Below are 26,826 nucleotides of genomic sequence, written 5' to 3'. Positions count from 1 at the left end.
GACTTCATTCAACTGTGCATAAGAATATTCTTAAACTTCCAAACTAATTAGTTGTATGCTGCGAACTATTACACACTTCTGTGTATCTAAATGTAGATGGTTGTATAAGGGGCTTGAACAATTCCATACTTTCCCGTATTACAGTGAAAAGTAGTCATTTTACTGAGAGAAACGTAAAACTGAAATTGTAATTAACATACACACACACACATACAACAATAACAACAAAAAACACGTTTGTTTTCAGGTCTCTATTATACACCATGAGAACCCTGAAGCTTGGTGTGTTATGTTTATGTGACGGTTTCTTCAAGTATTAAAAATAAGACGTCTTCAAGAATTACAAAGGAGTTTGTTTTGTTTTTATCTCATTTAATCTGTGTTTCTTTCCTAACAACAATAAATTGATCTGGTAAACAAGTAAACTTAAAATATTTTAATTAAGTAAACTAACAATCCGGTCCTCATCAGAACATCAGTTTCAGTACAACGTATTTAGTTAAAAAATAAAATACTGAACAAAATATTTACAAGTAACTTGTTTAACTAAGCGTTAAAGTTAATTTAAAAGATGAATTAAACATGATCGCGTGTAATTAAAAACAAGCCCTTATGATAATAGTTCAACTAAAAGTTAAAAAAAACAACGTTTACTTTGTCGCTCAAGCAAAGATCTGCCTAAATTTGTACCTGTGATGGTGTAGAAGATTTCCTTCTTTAAAAGTAACCGTATGGTTTAGGTTTAGTGTCTTATTTTCTCTTCCTGTTGAATCAACATTCGTCTTCCAGTAAAAAAATCAAAATTCAGAAATCAGACCTGCAATACAAGCGTGTCAGAGAAGAGTATACATGGAATGTTGACATTTGCAGACATTCCTGTACACCCACAAACCTTTATTGTAAAATTCAAAGGCCACCGACGTTATCGTCAGCTCAATAGACAGCGTTTAAGGGCGTTCGCATTCTTACATACAAAGGCACTTGAAACCTATTTTCCAGTGTTTAACTTCAAAGTTAAATCCTAAATCATTCTCTAACAAAGTCTTAAAGTGTTTGTGCTGATACAGTTATAAAAACTAAATACACATATATAGTTATTTGAAACCATCACAAAGAATCATCATAATAATTAAGATAATGTCACTTACCATATCATAGTATGACACACTGTCATAACAATAAGATAATGTCACTTACAATCTCAAACTATAATACAGTCGTAACAATAGGAAAACGTCACTTACCATCTCAAACTATAAAACAGTCGTAACAATAGGAAAATGTCACTTACCATTTAAAGTGTGATACAGAGTCGTAATAGTTAAGATAACGTCACTTACCACCTCAATTAACTGTGACAGTTTCAGCTTTATCTGAACAGTCAGAGCTTCGCTAACGTTTAATACAGGGCGAACCAGCTTATTGTAAGGAGATATAAGATCATCATAAAGCCTCTTAGCATCAGGGTTGGCTTCTGCATCTAGATTGAAAGAGAAAATGAATTAAAAGTTTACAAAATATTCGTAAATAATACAGAATGTATCTAGATTAGTAACATCGATACTATTGTGTACAAATGTTGAATCGGTTATGTTAAAAAAATCAAGTAATCTGCTAATTTAGAATAAATCTCGATCTAAATTTGTATTGTATTCAAACGGTATTTTAAGAACGCACTATCAACAGCCCAATTTTTATTGGTCATTGCATTAAGTTTTTGCTTTGATTTATTTTTAATTTCGCCTAAAGCTACACGAGGGCTATCTGCGCTAGGCGTCCCTAATTTAGCAGTGTAAGACCAAAGGGAAGGCAGCTAGTCATCACAACCCACCGCTAACTCTTGGGCTACTCTTTTTGCCAACGAATAGTTGGATTGACCGTCACATTATAACGCTCCCACGGCTGAAAGGGAGAGCATGTTTGGCGCGACGGGAATGCGAACCCGCGACCCTCAGATTACGAGTCGCACGCCTTAACGCGCTTGGCCATGCCGGGCCCCTGAAGTGACAGAGTTGTCTCCTTGCGGGTCAGCGGTAAGATTAAGGAATTACAGAGCTAAAAGTTCAGGGCTCGATTCAGAGTGTATTAAGCCAATTTTGTTGTTTTGTGCTAAAACCAACAATAATTGTTTTGTTTTATTTTAGCCATGGTGCTTTAACCAGCTTCTCTAAGGATACACGTACTTCGTAAAATACTTCTGAGTTCAGTTTTGTTTTATTGTAACCATGGTGCTTTAGGCAGCTTCTCTGAAAGTTTCAGAGTACCAATAAAAATTAATTCACCACGAATCACAGCTTTTCGTTGCAATCTCAAAAGACCTGGATGCAATACCGCACGAAGCTTGGAAGCCCTGAAATATTGATTTTATGATCACACATTATACTCCTTACTAGATAAAATGTAATGAAGTATCGACAAACCAACAAACAAGAAACTTCGTTAGACTTGCACAAACAACTTCATCATGAAGATGGTATTTCCAGTCATTTGCTTACGTTTTTAATCCATACGAATTTGCTTAGGAAAACTGGTTAGCGTATTTAATTACTGAGTGGAGATTTTGTATGTAGAAATTTTCATAGTTCTTTAAAGCTAGTTTTGCTTTGTTTGATCGACCCATCAGCCACTGAACGCTACAATACAGTATTTATTGTTTTATTTCTGTGTGTCAACATAATATAATAGCAAAAGAAACTTACCTAACATCTTGTAATATACATTGCCAATAGTTAGTTCTTTCCATACAGCTCAGTTTACGAACAAAGAGAACTCTTTTTAATAAATGTGTCTTTGGAATGTAAAATACTGAGATATAAAGTTCAAATGTTCATATTTAAATATCGTATCATGTTCTTCTTGACGATCGCTACAAGCTCTGTTTTGGCCAACATTTTATAAGAGAATTACCTATGTGTTTGTAGCAATGTAATATACAGACAACAGGGGATCATATGGTTTCTCAAGGCTGTTCCTCGTAATACAACCTCGAGAAGTAAAAACTTAAAACTAGCTTTTAGTTTTTAGGAGTTTTCTATTTCCATGTTTAAACTCCTGCAAAGTGTCGATGTACACTATTTCCAACACATTACACAAAAACAATTATCTTGTTAAAAAAATAACAGGAGCACAGAATGTCCGTTAAAAATCTTTAATCTTGTGTCCCCTCAACCTGTCATCTTCAGAATATTACTCAAAGACGTCATAGGTATTTATTATATTAGTCACAAAGACAATTGTACAAGCTTAAATAAGAGCATTACTTCCCCTTAAGATAAAATGGCTTAAGAACCTAAATAAAATAATCCACAGAATGATCCAATACTAATCGAATCCTCTGAGACGCCTTCTCCACTAAGCTAATGTTCTTGTTATACATAAAGTATTTCAAGTCAGGCAGCGTAGCATCAGCTCTATAGCTAGGGTGACTAATCCATCACTATATGAAGATAATTTTTCTTTAGTCACGTAATTCGAATTGTTTTTACCTCGTACTTCTTATTATTAAAGGGCATTTGCTACATATTTGTTTGAATGACCAATTGCTATAAGTAATTATGTAGCAGCTTAGTATTTGAACGCAGCTAGTAATACCCAACATTTTAATTTTCAGAAATTCAATTTTGGGATCACGAGGCAAGTTTTATCATTTACTAAATCGTGTTAATGACATGGCAGGGATCGCGAGCACATTTAATAATTTTAAAAGTAAAAACATTTTATTAAAGACGGAAATATTTTTTTAATAAAAGGAAAGTATAAATCAGAATATCAAACGAATTGGTTTATTAAAGACGTAATCAGAAAAAAAAATTAAGCATAAGATGTTTAAATTGAGAAATAGGTTGGAAAATATACAAAACTTAAAAAAGATGAGGGTTTGATGTTAAAAAATAGTAAATCCAAAACAGGGTTTATTAAAAATATCATGAACCTTTCAATAGATAAGCAAAATATCGAAATGGGTATTGGATCCTTAAAGGATGTCTACAGCAAGGGTTTTGTTAAAGACAATGAAATGGCTGACATTTTAAGTGTTTTTTAATCTTGTATGTTTACAACAGGACATAGCAATATTCTTGACTCTAAGCGTTCTTTGGTAAGTATTATAATTGGTCTGAATCGTGGATATATTAATCCTTCAGTGGTAAGTTACAAGATTAAAAATAGATAACTTACTAGGACCACACAAGGCCTTCCACAGAGTCTTATAGGAATTCAAAGACCATGTATGAAAGCAGTTCTCTTTTCATTTTCGGGTCAATAGAGAATAGGTAGATGGCTGAGATGTGTAGATCAGATTGGATAGAATTCTAAAGAGTCCGATAAAAGTGTTGTACAAGACTGAATGAAATACGGTGTGATAAAAGGAAGTAGACATGAATTAACCAAAGGTAAATCTTGTCATATTAAACAGTTATCTGTTTTTAGAAGATATACCTAAGATGATGGAAAAGGTGTGGAACTGGTTTAGGTTTTCAAAACTTCTATTGATAAGGTGCCATAAAAAAGATTAGCTGCGGAAATCACACATTAAGAAGTAGACAAAGGCTATTTAATTGGATCGTAGGGTGATTGAATGAGAGAAAGCAGAAAATTGTTACTAATGAAATACAATCAGACTAGACACTTGTAACTAGTGCCTTGGACACTTTGTAATTAGTGAAAAGCCTCAGACACAACTAGTGAAGTAACTTAGATAATTGTATCTAATGAAATGACTTAGACACTTGTAACTAGTTGAGTGCCTTAGACACTTGTAACTAGTGAAGTGCTCTAAGGAACTTGGGTAAAAAGTTTATATCGCCATTGAATTGTTAAAAGGTTAGAAATTAAACACTTAGATTTAGAACTTGTTATCAGTTTTTATTAGTTCATCTATTTAATTGGGTAATAATTCTTCCAATTTTTCTCGGTGTAATTTTATATTTAATATTATGAAGTTGTTTGTAAATTTTTTTGGAGGGCTGTTTTGTTTCCCTTAATAGAGTCGCTACTGGGTGGAAAGCGACTTTGATATTCCGAAAACAATGTTTTTTTGAAATAAAGATTCAATTTTGAACACATTAGTATTTTTCCACGTTACTTAAACGCTTACCTGGAATTTAAAATGGGCTTTAAATATATATACATAGTCGTAGGTACATACATATGTACAGATCTTCTGACATTAGCAAATGAGAGCGTTTGTGTGTATGTGTGATTACATGTGAACATATCACTAGACTTTTCATCCTAGTAATCATGTGTATGGTAAACACGTGTAAAATTATTGATACCCGTCCAAATGCCCTACGTCGCTCAAGAAGCGACGTCACATATACAGCTTTTAAATTAACAAACACGATAGCGTTATTAACGGTTGTCTAATAGTGTTGTAACTACGAAACGTCGCGCGCTGTTCACTAGCGTTCCAGTACATATATAACGAATTGTCGTGACCATATATTATTACAATAATATATGGTATACAGCAAAAGCGAACTACTGGTAGTTCAATTTCACACTAATTAGACCAACGTTTTTAGTTGTACATTATATATATATATATGTATTATACACATTAAACACACATAGCACTGGTATCACACAAAATATTTTCAAACGAAATTTCACAGAATTATCAACACTTATGTTAAATAACTGTACTTGAAAGTTTGCACCTATCGACAAAACAGATTAAAAGATATTTTATGGTTTTCGAAATTTAGCTAACATGACAAAAGGGCTAATTGCGCCTTCCCTAATCTTAAACTGATTGACTAGAGTGACAGCAGCTAATCAGTAATAGAATTTACCATCAACTGATGGGCTTCCCTTGTCTGACCAAACAGTGAGCTTTGACTACTACTCCTATAACACACCTATGCCTCCAGTTTATGGGAGCAAATATTTGAAAACTGCAATGAAACCGTGAATCGTGGGATTCACAAAATCACACCGTGCACTAAAATACGATGTGTCTCAAAGAGATACAATTTTGACACGTGCAAGAGTAGAAAAAAAAACAACTATTGTTGTACGTTATGTTTATAGTATTCGGTTTCTCGTGTATAAGCCAAGCCTAGGTTTAGCTACTTCATGTTTCCTATTAAATTAGTACTCGACGAAATATTTGAGATGTAATTACTTTTCTTTAATTAATGTTGGGTTTTCAGAAAACTTTACAGTATGATTGCCAGAAGGAGGTCAAAGATATACACAGATATACACAAAGATATACATAACTCGGATGGTGATGTTTTCTTTCTATGATACTTTTCGAACTGTTATATTTCGTTCTGTTTTACTTTTATTATTCGAATGTTAAGAAAAGGTTTTATACTGTAACAAACGACCAAAAGACAATCAGAATTTGTAACATTACAAAATAATGTCGACCATACTTTTTATTCTATCTGATGATTAGTTTTATGGTCTGAAAAGCAAAATCGAGGTTATTCAGCCATCTTTCACAGTCTTGTACTAGTTGCCACTTTGAAATGAATTACAAAATTTAAGGCTCTATAAATTATTTATGAATCATAAAAAAGACTTCGACGATGTTAATTTGGATATCTTATTCTTGTGAAGAACTGTCCATTGATTATGACTGGTCGTTCATAGCAAGATATTGCAAATCGGCTTCACATGTCGTTAGCAGAATGTGGAACACTTTCTAGTGCACCACAATCTCTGATACTGAATCAGGTATTTGCAGCCGCAACTTAACAACAGATAAAACAAGCTTCGAAACCTCCCAATGAGGCACATTTTGATAACAATAAGTAACAAACAGATGACCAGCAGAAGTGTGGATACGGTCTCCAGTTGAATGACCATCACATTCGGAAAAATATTATCTCTATGCCATTTCAAGAGAATCTGGATGAAAGTTCCGTTTACTCAGAACTTGTTAGACATATGAAACTTGGAATTCTGCAAAGTTTCATACAACATACGAACCGTACCTATGACTTTTGTGCTACCATATGGTGCCTTTGATATTATCTCTGACTGCAGCTAAATGGATGACTACGTCTGCTTCCATCTTGTTAACTAGTTCAACACAATTTTGATAAAAAATACCTAAATGACGTAGTTTACATGCTCACCGTATCCCACAAAGTCATTTCTAAACGCGGAGGTTTTCTAGGACAATTCTTCCATTGGACTGATTCTCGTTGGTTCTAGACCATATCAATACCCTGATTTTAAGGTTTGTGTGTAAGCCTGATTTTGCTGACTGTGATGTCCATATTTAACGTTGAATGGTCAGTGGTTATTGTGCCAGACTATAAATTTAATGTTCTGTGGATAGCTACTACAAAACCGAAGAATTACGTTCCGCACTTTGAGGCCGTGGGTGTTTGATAAGAGTGGCTGTCGAATTTCATTACTCGATTTTATAAGAGTATTTCAAGAATTGGCGATGATCGGTGATGACTAGTTTTCTTCTCTCTAGTCTATCAGTTCAAAATTAGAAAGTACTAATGCAACTTGACCTTAAGTAGTCCTCGCGAAATTCATCAAACAAACGAAATACGCAGCCCACATTGACGTGAAATGTCTTGAAATCTTCACTATAACCAAATGTTCATTTACGAGGACAGACTAAAAGAGCAGTAATTTGTATTTTACATCTCACTATTAGGTTTAAATATCGTTTAGTTGTTTTCATAAACTCTTAATACTTCGTTCATGAGGTTCTTATAAATACGTTTAAAACATAAACTTATTTTTAAATGGAACACTTGTGTAGAGAATTATAAGCACTGTTCGAGTAAAAAATAAATTTTATATAAATGTTAATATTTTCATACGTAGATACAGTGTGTTCATAGCACTCCCGAGCTTTCAGAGGTCCCTCGCCGGTGACACAGTGGTATATCTGCGGACTTACAAAGCTATAAACTGGGTTTCCATACCAGACAGTCCATTGTACAGCTTTGTGCTTAGCTACAAACACATAAACTTTTCAAAGACCATAATTTTTTATTCTTTCTAATTGAAAATCTTTCTGATGAAATACATTTCTTTGTACGTGTGTGTGTTTTCCAGCATTAAAAGCCATACAAAAAGTTGGTACAGACGTGTAAAATTAAAATCAACCAATAAATAAGTTATAATTGACTATGTCATTAGCCAAGGAGTCCGTGTAAGGGAATATTAAAACTTTGTATCGTTTAATTAAAATATTCTTTAAGACTGATAGTTAGTTAAATTATTTCATATTGAGTGGTTTCGATGTATATGGTACGTTGTACGGATTCCTATAGGGACTGAACGGATCATTTAACGACAATAGAAACATTGCTTTTGTTTAAGGCCAAGCGTAACCACCAGATGTTGTCGTCGTTAAAATCTTGTGTTGCATATGTTCCTACCCTAACAGTATTGATCCGCGCTTTAAATAAGCTCCGATACTCGGTTTGAAATGAGAACTAAACAAATGGTAATTCATAGGAGGGACTGGCATGTGAAGCTTTCACACATTTGGATGCAGACGTTTCTGAAATAATGAATTACGAAAAACCAGACACGATACGATTATCTTGTAATGCTAGCAAGCCTATTTCAGATTTTACTACATTCTTTTTAGCGTGAAAACAGATATATATTTTTTTTAATTTCGTGCAAAACTACATGAGAGCCATCTGCGCAAGCCGTTCCTAATTTAGCAGTGCAAGACAAGCGGGAAGGCAGCTAGTCATCATCACTACCCATCGCCAACTCTTGGGCTACTCTTTTTACCAACGAATTGTGGGATTGACCGTCACATAAAAACGCCCCCAGGGCTGAAAAGGCGAGCATGTTTAGTGCAACGAGGATGCAAACCCGTGACCCTCGGATTACGAGTCGCACGCCTTAACCCATCTGGCCATGCCGGGCCTCAGATATTTCTAAAATAACGAAGTATGTAAAACCAATCGCGACATTAATCTCTTGTAATACTAAGCCTAATTTAGCCCTTCTTTTCTTGTTTCCTATTCAGTAAATTAACATTTAATATCACGATATGACTTAGCTGTGTTCAGAACTTAAGAAATGTTGTTACGAAAATATGTTTAACTTTATCCAATATGACATAATGTCATTTTAAGAGGATTTTTTTTGCTGTTAATTCGTTAGTTCAAAATATGCTAAGACAGAGAGAAAGAAAAAATTTATTTAAATTTGTTTGACACATCAAAACCGAGAATAAGAGTTTTCCTCCTTGGTGATAGCTAGACAAGAAACGTTAGGTTTAAGAGAAACAGGTTTATTGAAATATACCTGAATGCGAAATTTTAATTTTGTGCAATTTGCATGAGTTTTCAAATAAATGAAACTGAGCGAAAACTGAGAGCACAGAGCCAGTATTCTAAGATTAAAATCTTCATGTTAAAATATATTTTCTATGCTTTAGCGTGATTTTATGGGAAGATCAGCCATCTAATAACGACTCCATTAATATCATAGACTACGGAATTTTATCTCTTTAGGGCAATGTACAAACTTTTCCATAGTAACTTTGCATTTATGTTGGAAAACATAAAAAAACTACGGTTTTATTTCGTCTTCCTGTATTGAACAAAGCATAGATTGTTTATTGTGCGATATAACAAGCAAAGCTTTCGTTTTACCATGTAAATTCAAGTACTATTTTAAAGCAACATCACCGGTGGTGAATACTAGAACGTATTCGAGCTGCTTTGTTTTTTCTTTTTATATTTACACGTATATTTTCTTTATTTTTCAAAGAAAGGTCCATTTTTCCGACTAATTATTTTTACGTTTTATTTTGAAAATTTCACCCCTGAAAAGTTCAATTATCAATACCTAATTATGTTATAATTAAATGTATTGAGAATCCCCGTTAAATGACTTTTGAATACTCTTTCATTTCAACTTACACATCTTTAAAATTCACATTTCATCCAACTTACTAAAACGTAACAAAAACGCTATAAAATGGTTACAATATTTTACTAATAACACTGAACATTTTATAATTAATATACATTGCAGTACATTTTAAGCAAAGTATTTGAAATAGATTCTTAAGGTTGTCTATTTCGTATCAATTTGCATTTGTCACGATTTTGTAATAAAGTTGTGGTACAGAAATGTTAGCTGAAGAAAATATTTAAAAGGACATCTACGTAAACAAGAAATCCATAATTTCGAACTGTCAGCCCAGAATAGAAGTAGCTACTCAATACCAACCACTGAAACACAAGCAGCTACTCAATACCATCCACTGAAACACAAGAAGCTACTCAATACATCCACTGAAACACAAGAAGCTACTCAATACATCCACTGAAACACAAGAAGCTACTCAATATCATCCATTGAAACACAAGAAGCTACTCAATACCAACCAATGAAACACAAGCAGCTACTCAATACCATCCATTGAAACACAAGAAGCTACTCAATATCATCCATTGAAACACAAGAAGCTACTCAATACCAACCAATGAAACACAAGCAGCTACTCAATACCATCCATTGAAACACAAGAAGCTACTCAATACCAACCAACGAAACACAAGCAGCTACTCAATACCAACCACTGAAACACAAGAAGCTACTCAATACCAACCAACGAAACATAAGCAGCTACTCAATACCAACCACTGAAACACAAGTAGCTAGTTAATACCAACCACTGAAACACAAGCAGCTACTCAATACCACCCACTGCAACTCTTTGCCTTCTCTTGTCTGATTCATTGTTTGTTTCTTTCCTTATACGACGGCTATCTGCTCTAGCCATTCCTAATTTAGTAGTGTAAGACTCTTGGGCTATACTTTTACTAACGAATAGTGAGATTGATCGTAACATTATAATGCCTAAATGGCTGAAAGAGCGAGAATGTTTGTTGTGCGGGAATTGGAATCCGCGACCCTCAGATTACGATTCGAGCGCCCTCACCAACTGGCTCTGTCGGGTCCTTGCCTGATTGAAGACTCTCTCTTATAGTGTACTTGGGCACAAAATGACGACAGCGTATTTAAGACAACAAATCACAAATTGCTCAATAAGCTCATTTACTGTTGTCCCTAATGTTTCTGTGTGTTTTGAATTTCGCGCAAAACTACTCGAGGGGGATAATCTGCGCTAGCTGTTCCTCATTCTGAAGTGACAGGAGGCAATTAGTCAACATCACTCACCGGCAGTTATTTGGTTTCTCTTCAACAATGAACAGTGAGATTCGTTGTCACACTATGACACCTCCGAATTCAAGGATGGGATTCGATCTCGCGAATCACAGATTGCGAGTCAAGTGCCCTAACTACCAGGCCTGAGACACGTGTGACAAAAGCTGCATAAATTCTGAGAAACTGAATAAGTGTTTGAAGAAATAGTTTAACGATTTGTTTGGTGAAAAGTTTATTTATTAGAACAAGACAATTTACCTTCAATTTATCGACTTCACTACCAGTAGCGTAAGAAATCGGGGCCTGTCCCCCTTCACGTGAAACATTTGTCCCATTATAAATGCATAAAATTAGGACGATTATTCTTGGGAAAAGAGGCAGAATCCAAATATTTAATACAGAACCCAAGAGGTTCTCGGGCTCGCCTCTAAGTTCCTGACCGTGGCCGTATTGTATGGCAAGTTAGCACAGATATTATCGCTACGTTCGGTCCAATCAAATTAGCCCTCCCCTATAATTTTAATTTGTCTCTCACACTTCTAAAGTTACATATCGTTCACTATTTATTGCATTACATTAAATATTGCTGGTTTATTTGCCTTTTACAGAATTCAGTGTAATGCACTTACAAACGTAATGGGAGAAATCGCTCATATTCTAAAATTTATAGGAAACCTCAAAAAGTAATTTGTGGGGCTAATTTGAATACCGATAATATTTACGTTTACTTTTGTTATGTTTCACAAGTTATTAGAAACCCTGTAGCCAATAATATTAGTAACTACATACGTCTGTGATGCATCTCATCAATATATTGTGCATATAACACTCGCTAGGGAACACGTTAGCGCCATGTTGCATATTATCTTACAACCAAACTTTCACTTTATTTTACCTAGAGAAGCCACACTTTACTTGAACGATTTGTATTTGTTAAGGAAGTGGTTGATGCCTCGAATAAGAGCCGAGTCTCCCCAAGCGACATATTGAGTGTCTGAAATGGATAAAGATGTTCGTGAGAAATATCCGACTTATATCTCACAACGAACTCAGATTCATTCAACAAAACAATGCTGCCACGAAAAGAATGGTGGATAAAGATTTGAAAAAGGCCTTTCAGAAGAGGAATATTCTTATAGCGAGTCTGTTGAATGAAATAGACGAAATAACCACGTGTTTTCAAGAAATTCATTTTATTCTCTGCGTAAGCTTAAAAACGTGCACTGCAGAGCATTTAGGAAAGCACGTGAATACGAAATACTAGCTGTGAAGAAGAAACCGTGGTTACGAAAGTGAATCCTCCGACTCATAAATACACTGTGATAAAATTGAAAATATCTCCTATCACTTGTTATCACCATCAGTATAATATTGTAGAATTTGAAGTTTTAAAGATTATAATTGAAAATCTTCCAATCATACCTCGGAAACAGTTGTTGTCTTCATGAGAAATGAGAAAGATGGCCAAAGAAACTAAGATCATACCAACCATTTCTACCACAAAGTCCACCAGTAAGGCTTTAATAGCAAAGTGTGTGGTATCAAATTAACTGATTATTCTTTACAAAAGTTTTTTACAATGGTAATGACAGTAATTAGACTTGAAAAGTTGGACAATTTGAAGAAGTAGCTTCAAGGGCAATGCATGACCTGAGACATCATTCTTACAAAGCTCACTTAAGAGCAGTATTAACATCTCACTTAATAGTACGAATAAGGCTTAGTAACGTTAATGATAGCTTAAAACCAGTTTGTGGAAGTTATTCAATATATAATTTAAAGAAACTCTTCCCTCAAACTTGGAGACAGAAAAAAAATAGCAACAATTAACCAAGTGGTAGATAACAGATTCACAAACAAATACATCAACAGACAGACGAAACTTCTTACGATCCAAACTTTATGGTTTTAAATATTGTGTTGAAATGTAAGGATTCATCACCAAACTTTATTACTTTAAATATTCTTTTGAAATGTAAATAATTATCTCCAAGCTAAATTGTTTTAAATATTGTGTTAAAATATAAGAATTCATCTCAAAACTTCATTGTTTAAAATATGCTGTTCAAATTCACCTCCAATGAGATGGACAAATGTAACGAAAGAGAGTAAATATATAGAAAACGATTATGTTGTATTGATACGAAATACTCTCTTCAGAACAAAAAACGTATAAAAACAGGAATACGTTTTGCTTTTTGTGTTTGTGTGTGTGTTTTACTTCGAGTTTCAATGCTGTGAATGTTTTGTGTTACCAGAAGAGTTTCATCTGACTTAGTTTGCTTGCTTCAGTGAACCAGATTTTGACTTTACCATTTTTTTCATCCAGTTTTCTTTTTTCTCTTATAGTCAATGTCTATTCTGCCTTCAGGGATTAGGTCTCTTCGATCTCTGAGAACTATGTTCAGTCTAGTAGAGAGCTGGTCATTCGTAAATTTCAAACTTCCTGGCTCGAACTCTTCCGTTTTGAACTGACAGGGTATGTTCGTAATATAAATGTTTCTAGAGGAAACTCGATATGCTTATAACAACAAAAGCAGATATTGTAAGAGCATTCTAACATATTTATACTGTTGGCCAAGTTCAGATTTCTATGCAGACTTAGGTCAGATTCTATAACAGGCCAGTTTTGGGGTTGTATATTAATAAGAGCTAACTATATACGACTGCTTATGAAGTGAATTACAACGCAATCATATAGTTGAAGCATATCCAGTGTTGGATGGACCCTATTGGATTTCTAAAAAAAAAAAAGTCTTAACTATTTATGAACTAAATTGTAGGCCCGTTGTTGTATTAGTTACAAGTTTCCTAATAATTAAATAACATGTAAATAAAAATATTATAAATAATCCAAATTTTACTAATTACTATTGGAATTTCCTGCGTATTGTACAGAGTGATTTCACGTAGTCTTTAAACCCGTTCTATGTGATTGAATGTGATTCTGTAGAGTGATGGATTTTGAAGCAGACGATCTAAGTTCGAGGCCACACATTAAAAGTTGTGGTTGTGGTGTAAGAGCGGCAGGCCATTCCTTAGCATGGGTGGTTGGGTATAGACTATTGCTTAGTGACTGTCTTCTCTGTGGTCAATTTGTCAACAGTACAGACTGTGGCAAACAGTTCTCTCAGCACAGGCATAAACATATATTCCTTAATTTTAAACTGATAAATCAGGGTAAATAATTTAATCAGTCAAAAATGAACTGTTGTCTTAGGTTGCATTGTTTTTGTTTGTTTTATCTTCATATTTATTTAATATTACCAATACTAATCCTAGGTTTGAAGAACTATTTAGTTTAATAGTTAGATACAGTTTCAAGACGTATGACCCGAATTATCAAATGAAAATATTCGAAGCAGCTTGTGTGTGTTTCACTTTATGTAATAAGAAGGTCATTAATGAAAGCAAAATAGTATGCTGTAGTATGGTTAGCAGTGGCGTATTTAGGTAGGGGCTGGAGGAGGCTCGTCCCATGGACCAGTTGATAATTATATTCTATGTAAAATTACATAGAATGTAGGACCCATAAAAATTATTAGCTCCTGAGCCTTCACAACCTTAAATCCTTTACAGATGGTTAGCGTTTTTAATACCCATACAAGTCTTTAGAATACATCGTGGTATGTGTATAGTGAATGTGTCGTGACATATCCATAGTATATCAAGACATATTTAGGGTGTATCGTGGTACATTCAGATTATGACGTCTCGAGTATGTTGAGGCATGTTTCGAGCATATGGCCCTGATAAAGATCTGCGCTAACAGCACAAAACGTTGTCCAAGCTTTCCTATACAGATGTAGTCCATTAATAACGCCTTTTAAGTATACTCCCTTAGTTTAAACATTCTCTCAAGCAGGATTTCGTCTTGTACATAAATGATTGATAGCCGTTTATCGAAATTTTTAAAGTTTTATGACACATCCTACGATACAATACTTCATTGTAGGCTGAAATATAACTACTATTCTACTTGTTTAGTACTTGTCTCGCGAGATAAACAAACCTTGTAAGTGATAGATATTACAGTCTTTTTTTGTGACCGAAATCAGAAAAAAATGATATAATAATAAAGTACAAATACCAGAAATACTTTAACTAATAAATTAATTTATATTTTTTTCATAATATTTGGACTGGGTGTGTTCCAGAACTTAGCATGCCCGAACCATAAATCCAAGGGTTCATAGCTTACGTGTCGTCCCTGTAAAGAATCGATTTTCACTTTATGTCAATGTTAGAATGATTGTGAGCCTCACTGCATTGATTGTCATATGTTTGAATGAACGTATTTTGCATTTCAATCATATAGCGTGTGTTGTCATATCTTAAATGAACCCATTTTTGATATTCCAGAATATAGAATCCCCGTTGTACCAAACATGGTCGCCCTTTAAGCCGTGAGGACGTCATAACGTAAAGGTCATTTCCACTATTCGTTGGTAAAAGAGTAGCCCAAGAATTGGCGGTGGGTAGTGATGACTAGCTGCCTTTCGTCTAGTCGTGCTAAATTAAGGACGGCTAGCGCAAATAACTCTCAAGTAGATCTGCGCGAAATTAAAAAAACAACAACAAACAAACCAATCCATAATATAGTGTGGTTTTCCACATCTTAGTAGTGTTTATTTTGGATTTCAGCCAACTGCTTTGCTTGTAATGGTGAAACAAAATCGTTATCTCCTACGGTTAATGTTTCACTGGAACTTTTATTTCTATTGTTACCTTATTAAATAAAACACAGTTGTTTTCATTGATTCACATGTTACCGAGTTAACACTAAAGTGTCGTATGAAAACGTGACTACACAGGAAACAATTTAACACATTTAGTTAATGACGGTGTTAACCAACTGTAGTAACCGACTATTGAAAAAAAACAGACTAATCCAATGGTAATTAAGTTACTGCTAACTTACGACAAGATACCTATTATATTATCTCTAATCTTTCTACTCTAAAATACCATTGTTTCTGATTTTAGGGAATATTTTATACAGTTGTTAACACACACACACAAGAAAGAATTGTCCTAAGTTGTTTTGTTCATGTTTAGTGCTATATGATGTTTACATGCAAGACCTTCGAGTTTTGCGCTGGTTCGTAAGTAAACAGGATTCTAACGACAACCTTACTATATTTCTTCGTAAGGTTTCTTTTTCCTTTTATCTAGTTACTTGTTTTGTGTATAGCATCGAAACTGAATATTTTGCTACACTGAACTGCACGAAGTTACATGACTTTATTTTTCAAGAAATATGTTTGCTGTTTCTTCTATTTTGATTGTGTTAAAAAGAAAACTTGTCAAAATGTAGAACGTAAAGTTCTAAAATGGAAATTGAAATTGTCTAAAATAGTTTTCTTCACTGAACCTTAGGAAATTAGTAAAAGTCGAGTAAACATGTGCAATGTCAAATGGTATTGTACATTCTAATGTGGATGGCATCGACCATAGTTGTAGTTTCTTTGAACTGTATATATATATATATATATATATATATTCATTCATTCACCACTCGATTCCATTAAGGAACATAGGGCCGCAATCACTTGCGGATTCTTCAACAGGTTTTTAAATGAGTAGGTTGTTAGCCCACTGCACCGAGCCGTCCCTAATTTAGTAGTGTAAGACTAGAAGGAAGGCAGCTAGTCATTACCACCCACCGCCAACTCTTGGGCTACTCTTGTACCAACGAATAGTGGGATTGACCGTCACTTTAATACCCCCACGGCTGGGAGGGCGAGCATGTTTGGCGCAACGCGGGCGCGAACCCGCGACCCTCGGATTACGAGTCACACGCCTTAACGCGCTTATATACATATACCATTTGTTTAATTAAATATCGCTGGAAGTTCTATTACGGCAAAGCCACATCAGGCTATCTGTGTGTCCACCGAGAGGAATCCAACCCTTATTTTAACGTTAAGAATACGAAAATTCCGCGCTGTTTTAATGAATTACTCACTAGAAATAGAAACATCTTTACAAAAAACAAAACAAACAAGAATAAGTGGGGAGAAGACGTGCTGTTCGGTTGAGAGTACTACTGTGAAGTCATTATAACTGTGACAGTCAACCTTGCTATTCGGTATAGAGTACTACTGTGAGGTCATTATAACTGTGACAGTCAACCTTGCTATTCGGTATAGAGTACTACTGTGAGGTCATTATAACTGTGACAATCAACCTTGCTATTCGGTATAGAGTACTACTGTGAGGTCATTATAACTGTGACAATCAACCTTGCTATTCGGTATAGAGTACTACTGTGAGGTCATTATAACTGTGACAGTCAACCTTGCTATTCGGTATAGAGTACTACTGTGAGGTCATTATAACTGTGGCAGTCAACCTTGCTATTCGATATAGAGTACTACTGTGAGGTCATTATAACTGTGGCAGTCAATCTTGCTATTCGATATAGAGTAGTACTGTGAGGTCATTATAACTGTGACAGTCAAACTTGCTATTCGATATAGAGTACTACTGTGAGGTCATTATAACTGTGACAATCAACCTTGCTATTCGGTATAGAGTAGTACTGTGAGGTCATTATAACTGTGACAATCAACCTTGCTATTCGGTATAGAGTACTACTGTGAGGTCATTATAACTGTGACAATCAACCTTGCTATTCGGTATAGAGTGCTACTGTGAGGTCATTATAACTGTGACAATCAACCTTGCTATTTGGTATAGAGTACTACTGTGAGGTCATTATAACTGTGACAGTCAACCTTGCTATTCGATATAGAGTACTACTGTGAGGTCATTATAACTGTGACAGTCAACCTTGCTATTCGATATAGAGTACTACTGTGAGGTCATTATAACTGTGACAATCAACCTTGCTATTCGATATAGAGTACTACTGTGAGGTCATTATAACTGTGACAGTCAACCTTGCTATTCGATATAGAGTACTACTGTGAGGTCATTATAACTGTGACAATCAACCTTGCTATTCGATATAGAGTACTACTGTGAGGTCATTATAACTGTGACAGTCAAACTTGCTATTCGATATAGAGTACTACTGTGAGGTCATTATAACTGTGACAGTCAAACTTGCTATTCGATATAGAGTACTACTGTGAGGTCATTATAACTGTGACAGTCAAACTTGCTATTCGATATAGAGTTGTGCTGTGAGAAACATTATAACTGTGACAGTCAAACTTGCTATTCGATATAGAGTTGTGCTGTGAGGATCACTATAACTGTGACAGTCAAACTTGCTATTCGATATAGAGTACTACTGTGAGGTCATTATAACTGTGACAATCAACCTTGCTATTCGGTATAGAGTACTACTGTGAGGTCATTATAACTGTGACAATCAACCTTGCTATTTGGTATAGAGTACTACTGTGAGGTCATTATAACTGTGACAGTCAACCTTGCTATTCGATATAGAGTACTACTGTGAGGTCATTATAACTGTGACAGTCAACCTTGCTATTCGATATAGAGTACTACTGTGAGGTCATTATAACTGTGACAATCAACCTTGCTATTCGATATAGAGTACTACTGTGAGGTCATTATAACTGTGACAGTCAACCTTGCTATTCGATATAGAGTACTACTGTGAGGTCATTATAACTGTGACAATCAACCTTGCTATTCGATATAGAGTACTACTGTGAGGTCATTATAACTGTGACAGTCAAACTTGCTATTCGATATAGAGTACTACTGTGAGGTCATTATAACTGTGACAGTCAAACTTGCTATTCGATATAGAGTACTACTGTGAGGTCATTATAACTGTGACAGTCAAACTTGCTATTCGATATAGAGTTGTGCTGTGAGAAACATTATAACTGTGACAGTCAAACTTGCTATTCGATATAGAGTTGTGCTGTGAGGATCACTATAACTGTAACAGTCAAACTTGCTATTCGATATAGAGTTGTGCTGTGAGAAACATTATAACTGTGACAGTCAACCTTGCTATTCGATATAGAGTTGTGCTGTGAGAATAATTATAACTCTGACAGTCAACCTCGCTATTCGTTTTACAGTAGTAGTGTGAAGTAATTATAACCGTGACAGTCAACCTCGCTATTCGTTTTACAGTAGTAGTGTGAAGTAATTATAACCGTGACAGTCAACCTTGCTATTCGGTTGAGAGTAGCGCTGTAGAGTTATTATAACTGTGACAGTCAACCTTGCTATTCGGTTGAGAGTAGCGCTGTGGGGTTATTATAACTGTGACAGTCAACCTTGCTATTTGGTTGAGAGTAGCGCTGTGGGGTTATTATAACTGTGACAATCAACCTTGCTATTCGGTTGAGAGTAGCGCTGTGGGGTTATTATAACTGTGACAGTCAACCTTGCTATTCGGTTGAGTAAAATCTGCATATATTCGATTGTTCTCCCTCTGGTCAGCTGTTATGAACTTGTTCGAACTATATGATCTTAAGCACTTTACTTCATAATGCTGTTTAGAACAGAATATCATATCCTTTGACGGTTTTATCTATTTCATTTTTTATAACTTTATTTTAAATGTTCGTTAGAACGGCATGAAAATAATCCACCTTTTGCCATGACACTGTTGACGTAAAGGTCAATAAACAGTGTATTTAACTACATAGACAAGTTCTCACACACTGGTTTTTATCAGTACCAGATGTTGCACTACAGTATCTCCAATAAATGCGAAAAGTTGAAAAAAAACAACTTTCTTCATAGGATGTAGTTAATTAATTTTCCTTTGAAGTGTATTTAAAAACCCGGAGTAAGTTCTTAAACGTTTTAAATATAAATTATAAGTAGAATTTAGAAATAATAAATGTACTTCCTGCAGTGCAACTTCATGATTTGAAATGAGAAAAAAAATAAAGACGGAATCCTCAAGAGTCGCGACTGTAATTAGATCTCAAATTAGTCAAGAGATAAAGATCTGAAATCTGGACTTGAAAAAGAAGAAAAACAAAAAAACTCAAGTTTTCCAAGGAAAAATAAATAAATTTTATTCTCGCTAAACTAACCATATATTATCAATAACTACAGGATATGAGCTATCAGACTGATTTCTCAGTATGACTAGCTGCCTTTCGTCTAGTCGTGCTAAATTAAGGACGGCTAGCGCAAATAACCCTCAAGTAGATCTATGCGAAATTAAGAAAACAATTCGTTTTTTTGCCAATTCGTTAAATTGGCATATTTTAAAACTTCGTAGATTTGTATTTGTTTGTTTTGAATTTAGTGCAAACCCACTAGAGGGCTATCAGCACTAGCGGTCCCTAATATAGCAGTGTAAAACTAGAGGAAAGGCAGCTAGTCATCACCACCCACCGCCAACTCATGGGCTAATCTTTTACCAACGAATAGTTGGATTGACCGTCACATTATAACATCCCCACGGCTGAAAGGGCGTGCATGTTTGGTGCGACCGGGATTCGAACCCGCGACGCTCGGATTACGAGTCGAACGCCTTAACACGCTTGGCCATGCCGGGCCTTCGTAACTTTCTAAGCTTCATCATATGAAATCGATAAAACACAGATGTGATTTTATACGACTATTTTAAAACCACTCAGGCTGTGCCTGAAAGGACTGAAGTATGGAAGCCAAAATTTCAGTGTCAGGCTTAGTACTTTCGTGTTAGGGAAGAACATTTTCGAGTTGTTGCCAGTACGTTCAGTGAACATGAATTTTCAGTGTCATAATATAACTGATAGACTAGAGAGAAAATAGCTAGAGAAGTAGCCAGAAGGGACATCAAATCAAATAAAATAGTTCTGATCGTCACTCTTATAACGCACCCACGGCCCTAAATTTTGAAGCGGATATTTTTTTTCTGCAATGGGACGCGAATCCTAGACATTCGAATCCCCCTATCCGCCATACATATAACTAAACCCGCGCCCGATCCTCTGTGTAATTAACAAACTTGAAGTGACTAATATTCAATAATATTAATTTTATATCAATTCTTTAGTTATGACATGAAATAAGAAGGAATGTCACTTCTCTCCAATCAAGTCGTCTAAAATTAAGAATATTTTTTCGTTTATGTAACATTCTTGTTAGTTGATGAGTATCCTTTCAACAGAGATGAAGAACACCGTGAAACTGATCGTAGGTTAACAAACACCATTTACGATAAAGTAAACTAGTACTATAAGGAAAAGTGTACCAAGTAATTAATTTTGATATGAACCTTTTGTCAAAGAAGCGAATGCCATTATAAAACATTACCTGACAGCAACATGAAAACTGTCAAATACCAACACGCGCGATCCGCGTCATAACTGAGATCGATCGAGACTATACCTTTAAATTTATGCGCATGTCAATTAAGAAAATCGTTTTATTCCATCTTAACACTTTACACACTTTGTTATTGTTCATCCTCTGATGGCTCAGTGGTGAGTTTGGAAGATCAGAACTCTAAAATTCAGAGTTCTATCTCTAATGTGAGCTCATCACAGATAGCCAATTATGAAGCTTTGTGCTTAACAGCAAACAAATAGTCTATGTGTATCAGTAACTGATAGAGTTAATGCGTATTTTCAAGAAGGTTTATGAATATGAAATTATTAGTCTCTGTACCTTTAGATCTAGTTACTGTTAATCTGAAAATAATGTTTTGGACAATGGAAGAAAGTTATACATTAATTGTTTCGTTTTCAGAATAGCTACAAGTCAGCACGGTTATCACGAGTAACCAAGTGTTTTAGATACATGGAGGGAAAGTTTAGTAAATTCGTGACAGTGGTTTCTGGGAAGGGCACTATAAAACACTTTATAGCAACTTTTCAACGTTACTTCGACCGTTTTCAATTAATGAAACAATAGTGGATATTCCAACATGTAACAATTTCCCAAGAATTGCCAGAACATTGTCTAAATATTCTTCTTCTCGTATAAATTGTTACATGTTCAGTAATCAGTGAGTGTAATTGAGAGTGGTAGTTAGACAATATAGAAATAGCAGCTGAGGATCCAACCTCATCAAAATTTGGTATAAACTGTTCGTTTGCTGGACAGTAGATATAAATCAGTGCACCATCTCGTACGTATGAAACATCCTGGACATATCCATGCTGTTTGAGTTCTAGCGTGACATGAGCATACATCAACCCACGATAATGGTGTCCACTCACTTTGAACGTCGCCAAGCCTTTGAATGTTGTTTTCTTAAAAAAACAAACCCAAAAAGAATGATCCTCGAGTAACATGAACAATTAACTCACAGAGTGATGTTCTACAAAACTTCAGGATTGTTCTTCTAAGACCCGCGAATTTGTACTGCGGGTATTTCCATGATCACGAAGAATGAAACAGGCTTCATTTAACCATATAAAATTTACTTAACGGAATTCACTGTAAGCCATAGACTCCAACATACATGCTTTCCGTAATACACAGTTGGATACGTAATTACTGATTAGTGTAGAGAAGGGTATGGAAGGCATATCCACACATTAGATCCTATTACAGTAGATTGATCCAAGGTCCCAAATCTTGCACGGATCCTGCTGAAATGATTTTAATGCTGTGTAGTACCTCTTCAACACACTTACATTGGATTATTGGTTGCATTTCCTGTTTCACGAAGCTTCTTAACTAATCTAATACCAGCAAGATGCACATGCAATACATATTGTGCTTTTGAAGTATTATTAGCTCAGTATTGCAGTCATAGTGATAATATTGTCTCTTCTGCACACCATGTTGCTTCAAGCTTAACAAGGCGTTGAGGTATTCACCTTTAGCAACAAAAGTAAATTATCCGTTTTGTCCAATGTCTGTGTTTACCAACAGAAAATCATGTGTGATATTTTCTAATGTTATATACAGAAACAATTGGAAGGTATTACTTCCACTACCATTACTAGTACTGCTGCTACCACCGCCATTACTTGTACTATACAACAAGTCTAAAATAAACTGTTGGAAATTGAAGTTTGTTATTTACGAAAAACATAGTTAAGAAATCTATACCTGCACAGGACATGATAGTAACGTTAACGAGCAGTACAAAATGGATATTAAAGTTCATAATAATTTCAATAAATGAAGAAATCAGGAGAAAACAACCATGAGAAGAAGAAAAATCTAATTCCAAAAAAAGCCACAATGTTCCGATTTGACAATATTGAGTGAGAATTAGCAATGTATTGTTGTTCCATCCGGTGAACTAACTTGTTTAACTCTTTAAACCCATAATTTTTTGCAAGAATTATATTCGTGTCTTAATTACCTAATGTCATAAAATTTCATTTCTGTAATTTTGTTTCCCTTCAGTATCAGGGGTATCCGCACCAAGCATTGTTGAGTAAATAGTGTCAATCGTACTCCTGTTGGACATTTGGTGTTAGAAGGAAGTTTAGAGAGACTAATGGGTGGCAACGTATTATCGAATACTAGAGACCTTTGTCGATGCCTATTGATGTTGTTATCTCAAGACACATCAATAGCTCATAGTAAGTAAAGGGAGTCCAGTCCAAATGCTCCGACCGTCTCTGAGCAAGTGGTTTCTTTGCAACTTGTGCTTTGACTACTCATTGACAACAGTAATGAGTGCGTTACTTTCATCTCGTGTAAACAGATGAGGGACATTGAGTTAAGATTGATGTCAGCGTGCACACCAGGATCACGCCTGCTCTTCGACATAAAATTCAAACTCATTTCTTGTGGCTAACCTAGCTTGTAGATTTACCTCAACCCAATCATTATCTCTGGCTCTGGTAGCTAATGTAGATCTAAGAAGTGGGTCAGGTCTAGCTGGGACTCACTTTCACAACCTTTTTGTACTACTACTAAGTCTTACTTGGGGCAATACTCCCCCTTCTGATCAGCTGATTGACAAGCACTGGAATTGGATCTGGATGACTCTTCCAAGTCACTTTAATCACTAGAGCCTCTTCCAATACCACATTTGAGATCACAATCACCATCGTTCATCATTCTCGTCTTCACTTAACTTAGTAAACAAACTCACTGCTTGAGAAACAGTAAAATGTTTAACTGGACTCTTTGCATTCACCATCTTTGTTTTACGATTGAAGTAAACAAACTGTAAGACATTCCTCCAAAAACAATCGGTCTAAAACCCAACTTGTTGATCTGGAATTTGTTTTAAAATAAACGACAGATACTTCACGAAACTTCCTCTGTATTTATAAAAGGTGAATAATAACATGGTTTGGATTAGTCTTCAGCGAAAGAGATATTAATGTTATCGGACGCTGTCTCCGTCCGATGGGTATATCAGGATTTTCGGCTGGACGCTTGTAGCGTCCACTCAGATTTAATGAGCTGAGCTTAAGGCGATGTTTTTATACGTTGGTTAACTCACAAGATTACATTTAATGTCTGCCTAATTTGCATAATATTTCACAACATTAATTCGGCTTGCAGTCTGAGGGCTGTGGTTTCGAATCCCCATCACTTAACCTGCTTGTCCTTTCAGCCTTGTGGGGATTATTACGTGACAGTCAATCCCACTATTCTTTAGTAAAACAATAGTCCAAGAGTTGGCGGTAGGTACTCTTGATTAGCTGCCTAAGTCACTGCTAAATTAAGAATGACCATCATATATAGCCCTCGTGTTGCTTTGCAGGAATTTCAAACCAAACCACTAAATTAATATCTGTACGTCACCGCTAAGGGAAGCTTGTGACAGTTTCATAATAAATGCATACTCGAATTCAACAATTTATTGTCGAAAGTGAGTTAACACTTTGATATAAAAAGTAAACAGGGTAAACATTCCTGAAGAAGATTCTCCTTTAGAAAGCCCTCGTGTAAAAGGGTTTTTATCGCTTTATTTTAAAACTTATTGAATCCACGTGCTTTATCTGACAATCGGTGTTATTAAAACAACTAATTTAATAACATTCACTGAAACTGAAGGCCAAGACAAGATCCTATGTCTGGATATAACTGTTTGTGATGTACTAAGTATGAACATTTAGCTGTATAAAATAAACAGTATTCTAATTCTAATTGTACGAATATTGAAAATACTAAGACATACTTTGAGACTAAGTTTAGATGATGTTTTTAGTTGATACAAACAACGAAATCCGATGTGCTAAGTTTAAATGATGTTTATAGTTGGTACAAACAACGAAATCCGATGTGCTAAGTTTAAATGATGTTTTAGTTGGTACAAACAAAGAAATCCGATCTGCTAAGTTTAGATGATGTTTTTAGTTGGTACAAACAAAGAAATCCGATCTGCTAAGTTTAGATGATGTTTTTAGTTGGTACAAACAAAGAAATCCGATCTGCTAAGTTTAGATTATGTTTTTAGTTGGTACAAACAAAGAAGTCCGATCTACTAAGTTTAGATAATGTTTATAGTTGATACAAACAAAGAAATCCAATTTGCTAAGTTTAGACAATGTTTTTAGTTGATACAAACAAAGTCCGATCTTGTATGTTTAGATGATGATTTTAGTCGATACAAACAAAGAAGCCGATCTGCTAAGTTTATATGATGTTTTAGTTGGTACAAACAAAGAAGTCCGATCTGCGAAGTTTATATGATGTTTTTAGTTGGTACAAACAAAGAAGTCCGATCTGCTAAGTTTGGATAATGTTTTTACTTGGTACAAACAAAGAAGTCCGATGTGCTAAGTTTATATGATGTTTTTAGTTGGTACAAACAAAGAAGTCCGATCTACTAAGTTTGGATAATGTTTTTAGCTGGTACAAACAAAGAAATCCGATGATGTTTTAGTTGGTACAAACAAAGAAGTCCGATCTGCTAAGTTTATGATGATACAAACAAAGAAATCCAATCTGCTTTTAGACAATGTTTTGTTGATACAAACTTGTATGTTTAATGAAAGTCGGTACAAACAATGAAATCCGATGTGCTAAGTTTAAATGATGATTTTAGTTGATACAAACAAAGAAGCCGATCTGCTAAGTTTATATGATGTTTTCGTTAGTACAAACAAAGAAGTCCGATCTGCGAAGTTTATATGATGTTTTTAGTTGGTACAAACAAAGAAGTCCGATCTGCTAAGTTTAGTCCGATGATGTTTTAGTTGGTACAAACAAAGAAGTCCGATCTGCTAAGTTTAGATGATGTTTTTAGTTGGTACAAACAAAGAAGTCCGATCTGCTAAGTTTAGATGATATTTTTAGTCAGTACAAACAAAGAAATCCGATCTGCTAAGTTTATATGATGATTTTAGTTGGTACAAACAAAGAAGTCCGATCTGCTAAGTTTGGATAATGTTTATAGTTGATACAAACAAAGGAATCCAATCTGCTAAGTTTAGACAATGTTTTTAGTTGATACAAACAAAGTCCGATCTGCTAAGTTTAGATGTTGTTTTTACTATATACAAACAAAGAAGTCCGATATGCTAAGTTTAGATGATGTTTTTAGTTGGTACAAACAAAGAAGTCCGATCTGCTAAGTTTAGATGATGTTTTTAGTTGGTACAAACAAAGAAGTCCGATCTGCTAAGTTTGGATGATGTTTTTAGTTGGTACAAACAAAGAAGTCCGATCTGCTAAGTTTAGATGATGTTTTTAGTTGGTACAAACAAAGAAGTCCGATCTGCTAAGTTTAGATGATGTTTTTAGTTGGTACAAACAAAGAAATCCGATCTGCTAAGTTTAGATGATGTTTTTAGTTGGTACAAACAAAGAAATCCGATCTGCGAAGTTTATATGATGTTTTTAGTTGGTACAAACAAAGAAGTCCGATCTGCT

General features: G+C 35.0%; 1 protein-coding gene across 1 annotated transcript in view; it reads right to left on the bottom strand.

Annotated features, from left to right (window-relative positions):
* Positions 1–26,826, bottom strand: part of LOC143222493 (acetylcholine receptor subunit alpha-like) — a 129,143-nt gene that overhangs the window by 67,700 nt on the left and 34,617 nt on the right. Inside the window, exon 2 of the mRNA XM_076449096.1 lies at positions 1,341–1,480. Within this exon, the coding sequence (XP_076305211.1) occupies positions 1,341–1,480 (140 nt within the window). The remainder of the gene's footprint in view (positions 1–1,340; positions 1,481–26,826) is intronic.

Source organism: Tachypleus tridentatus, chromosome 8 (genome assembly GCF_004210375.1).
Source record: "Tachypleus tridentatus isolate NWPU-2018 chromosome 8, ASM421037v1, whole genome shotgun sequence".
NCBI classification, from domain to species: domain Eukaryota; kingdom Metazoa; phylum Arthropoda; class Merostomata; order Xiphosura; family Limulidae; genus Tachypleus; species Tachypleus tridentatus.
This window is presented reverse-complemented; position numbering and strand designations above follow the sequence as displayed.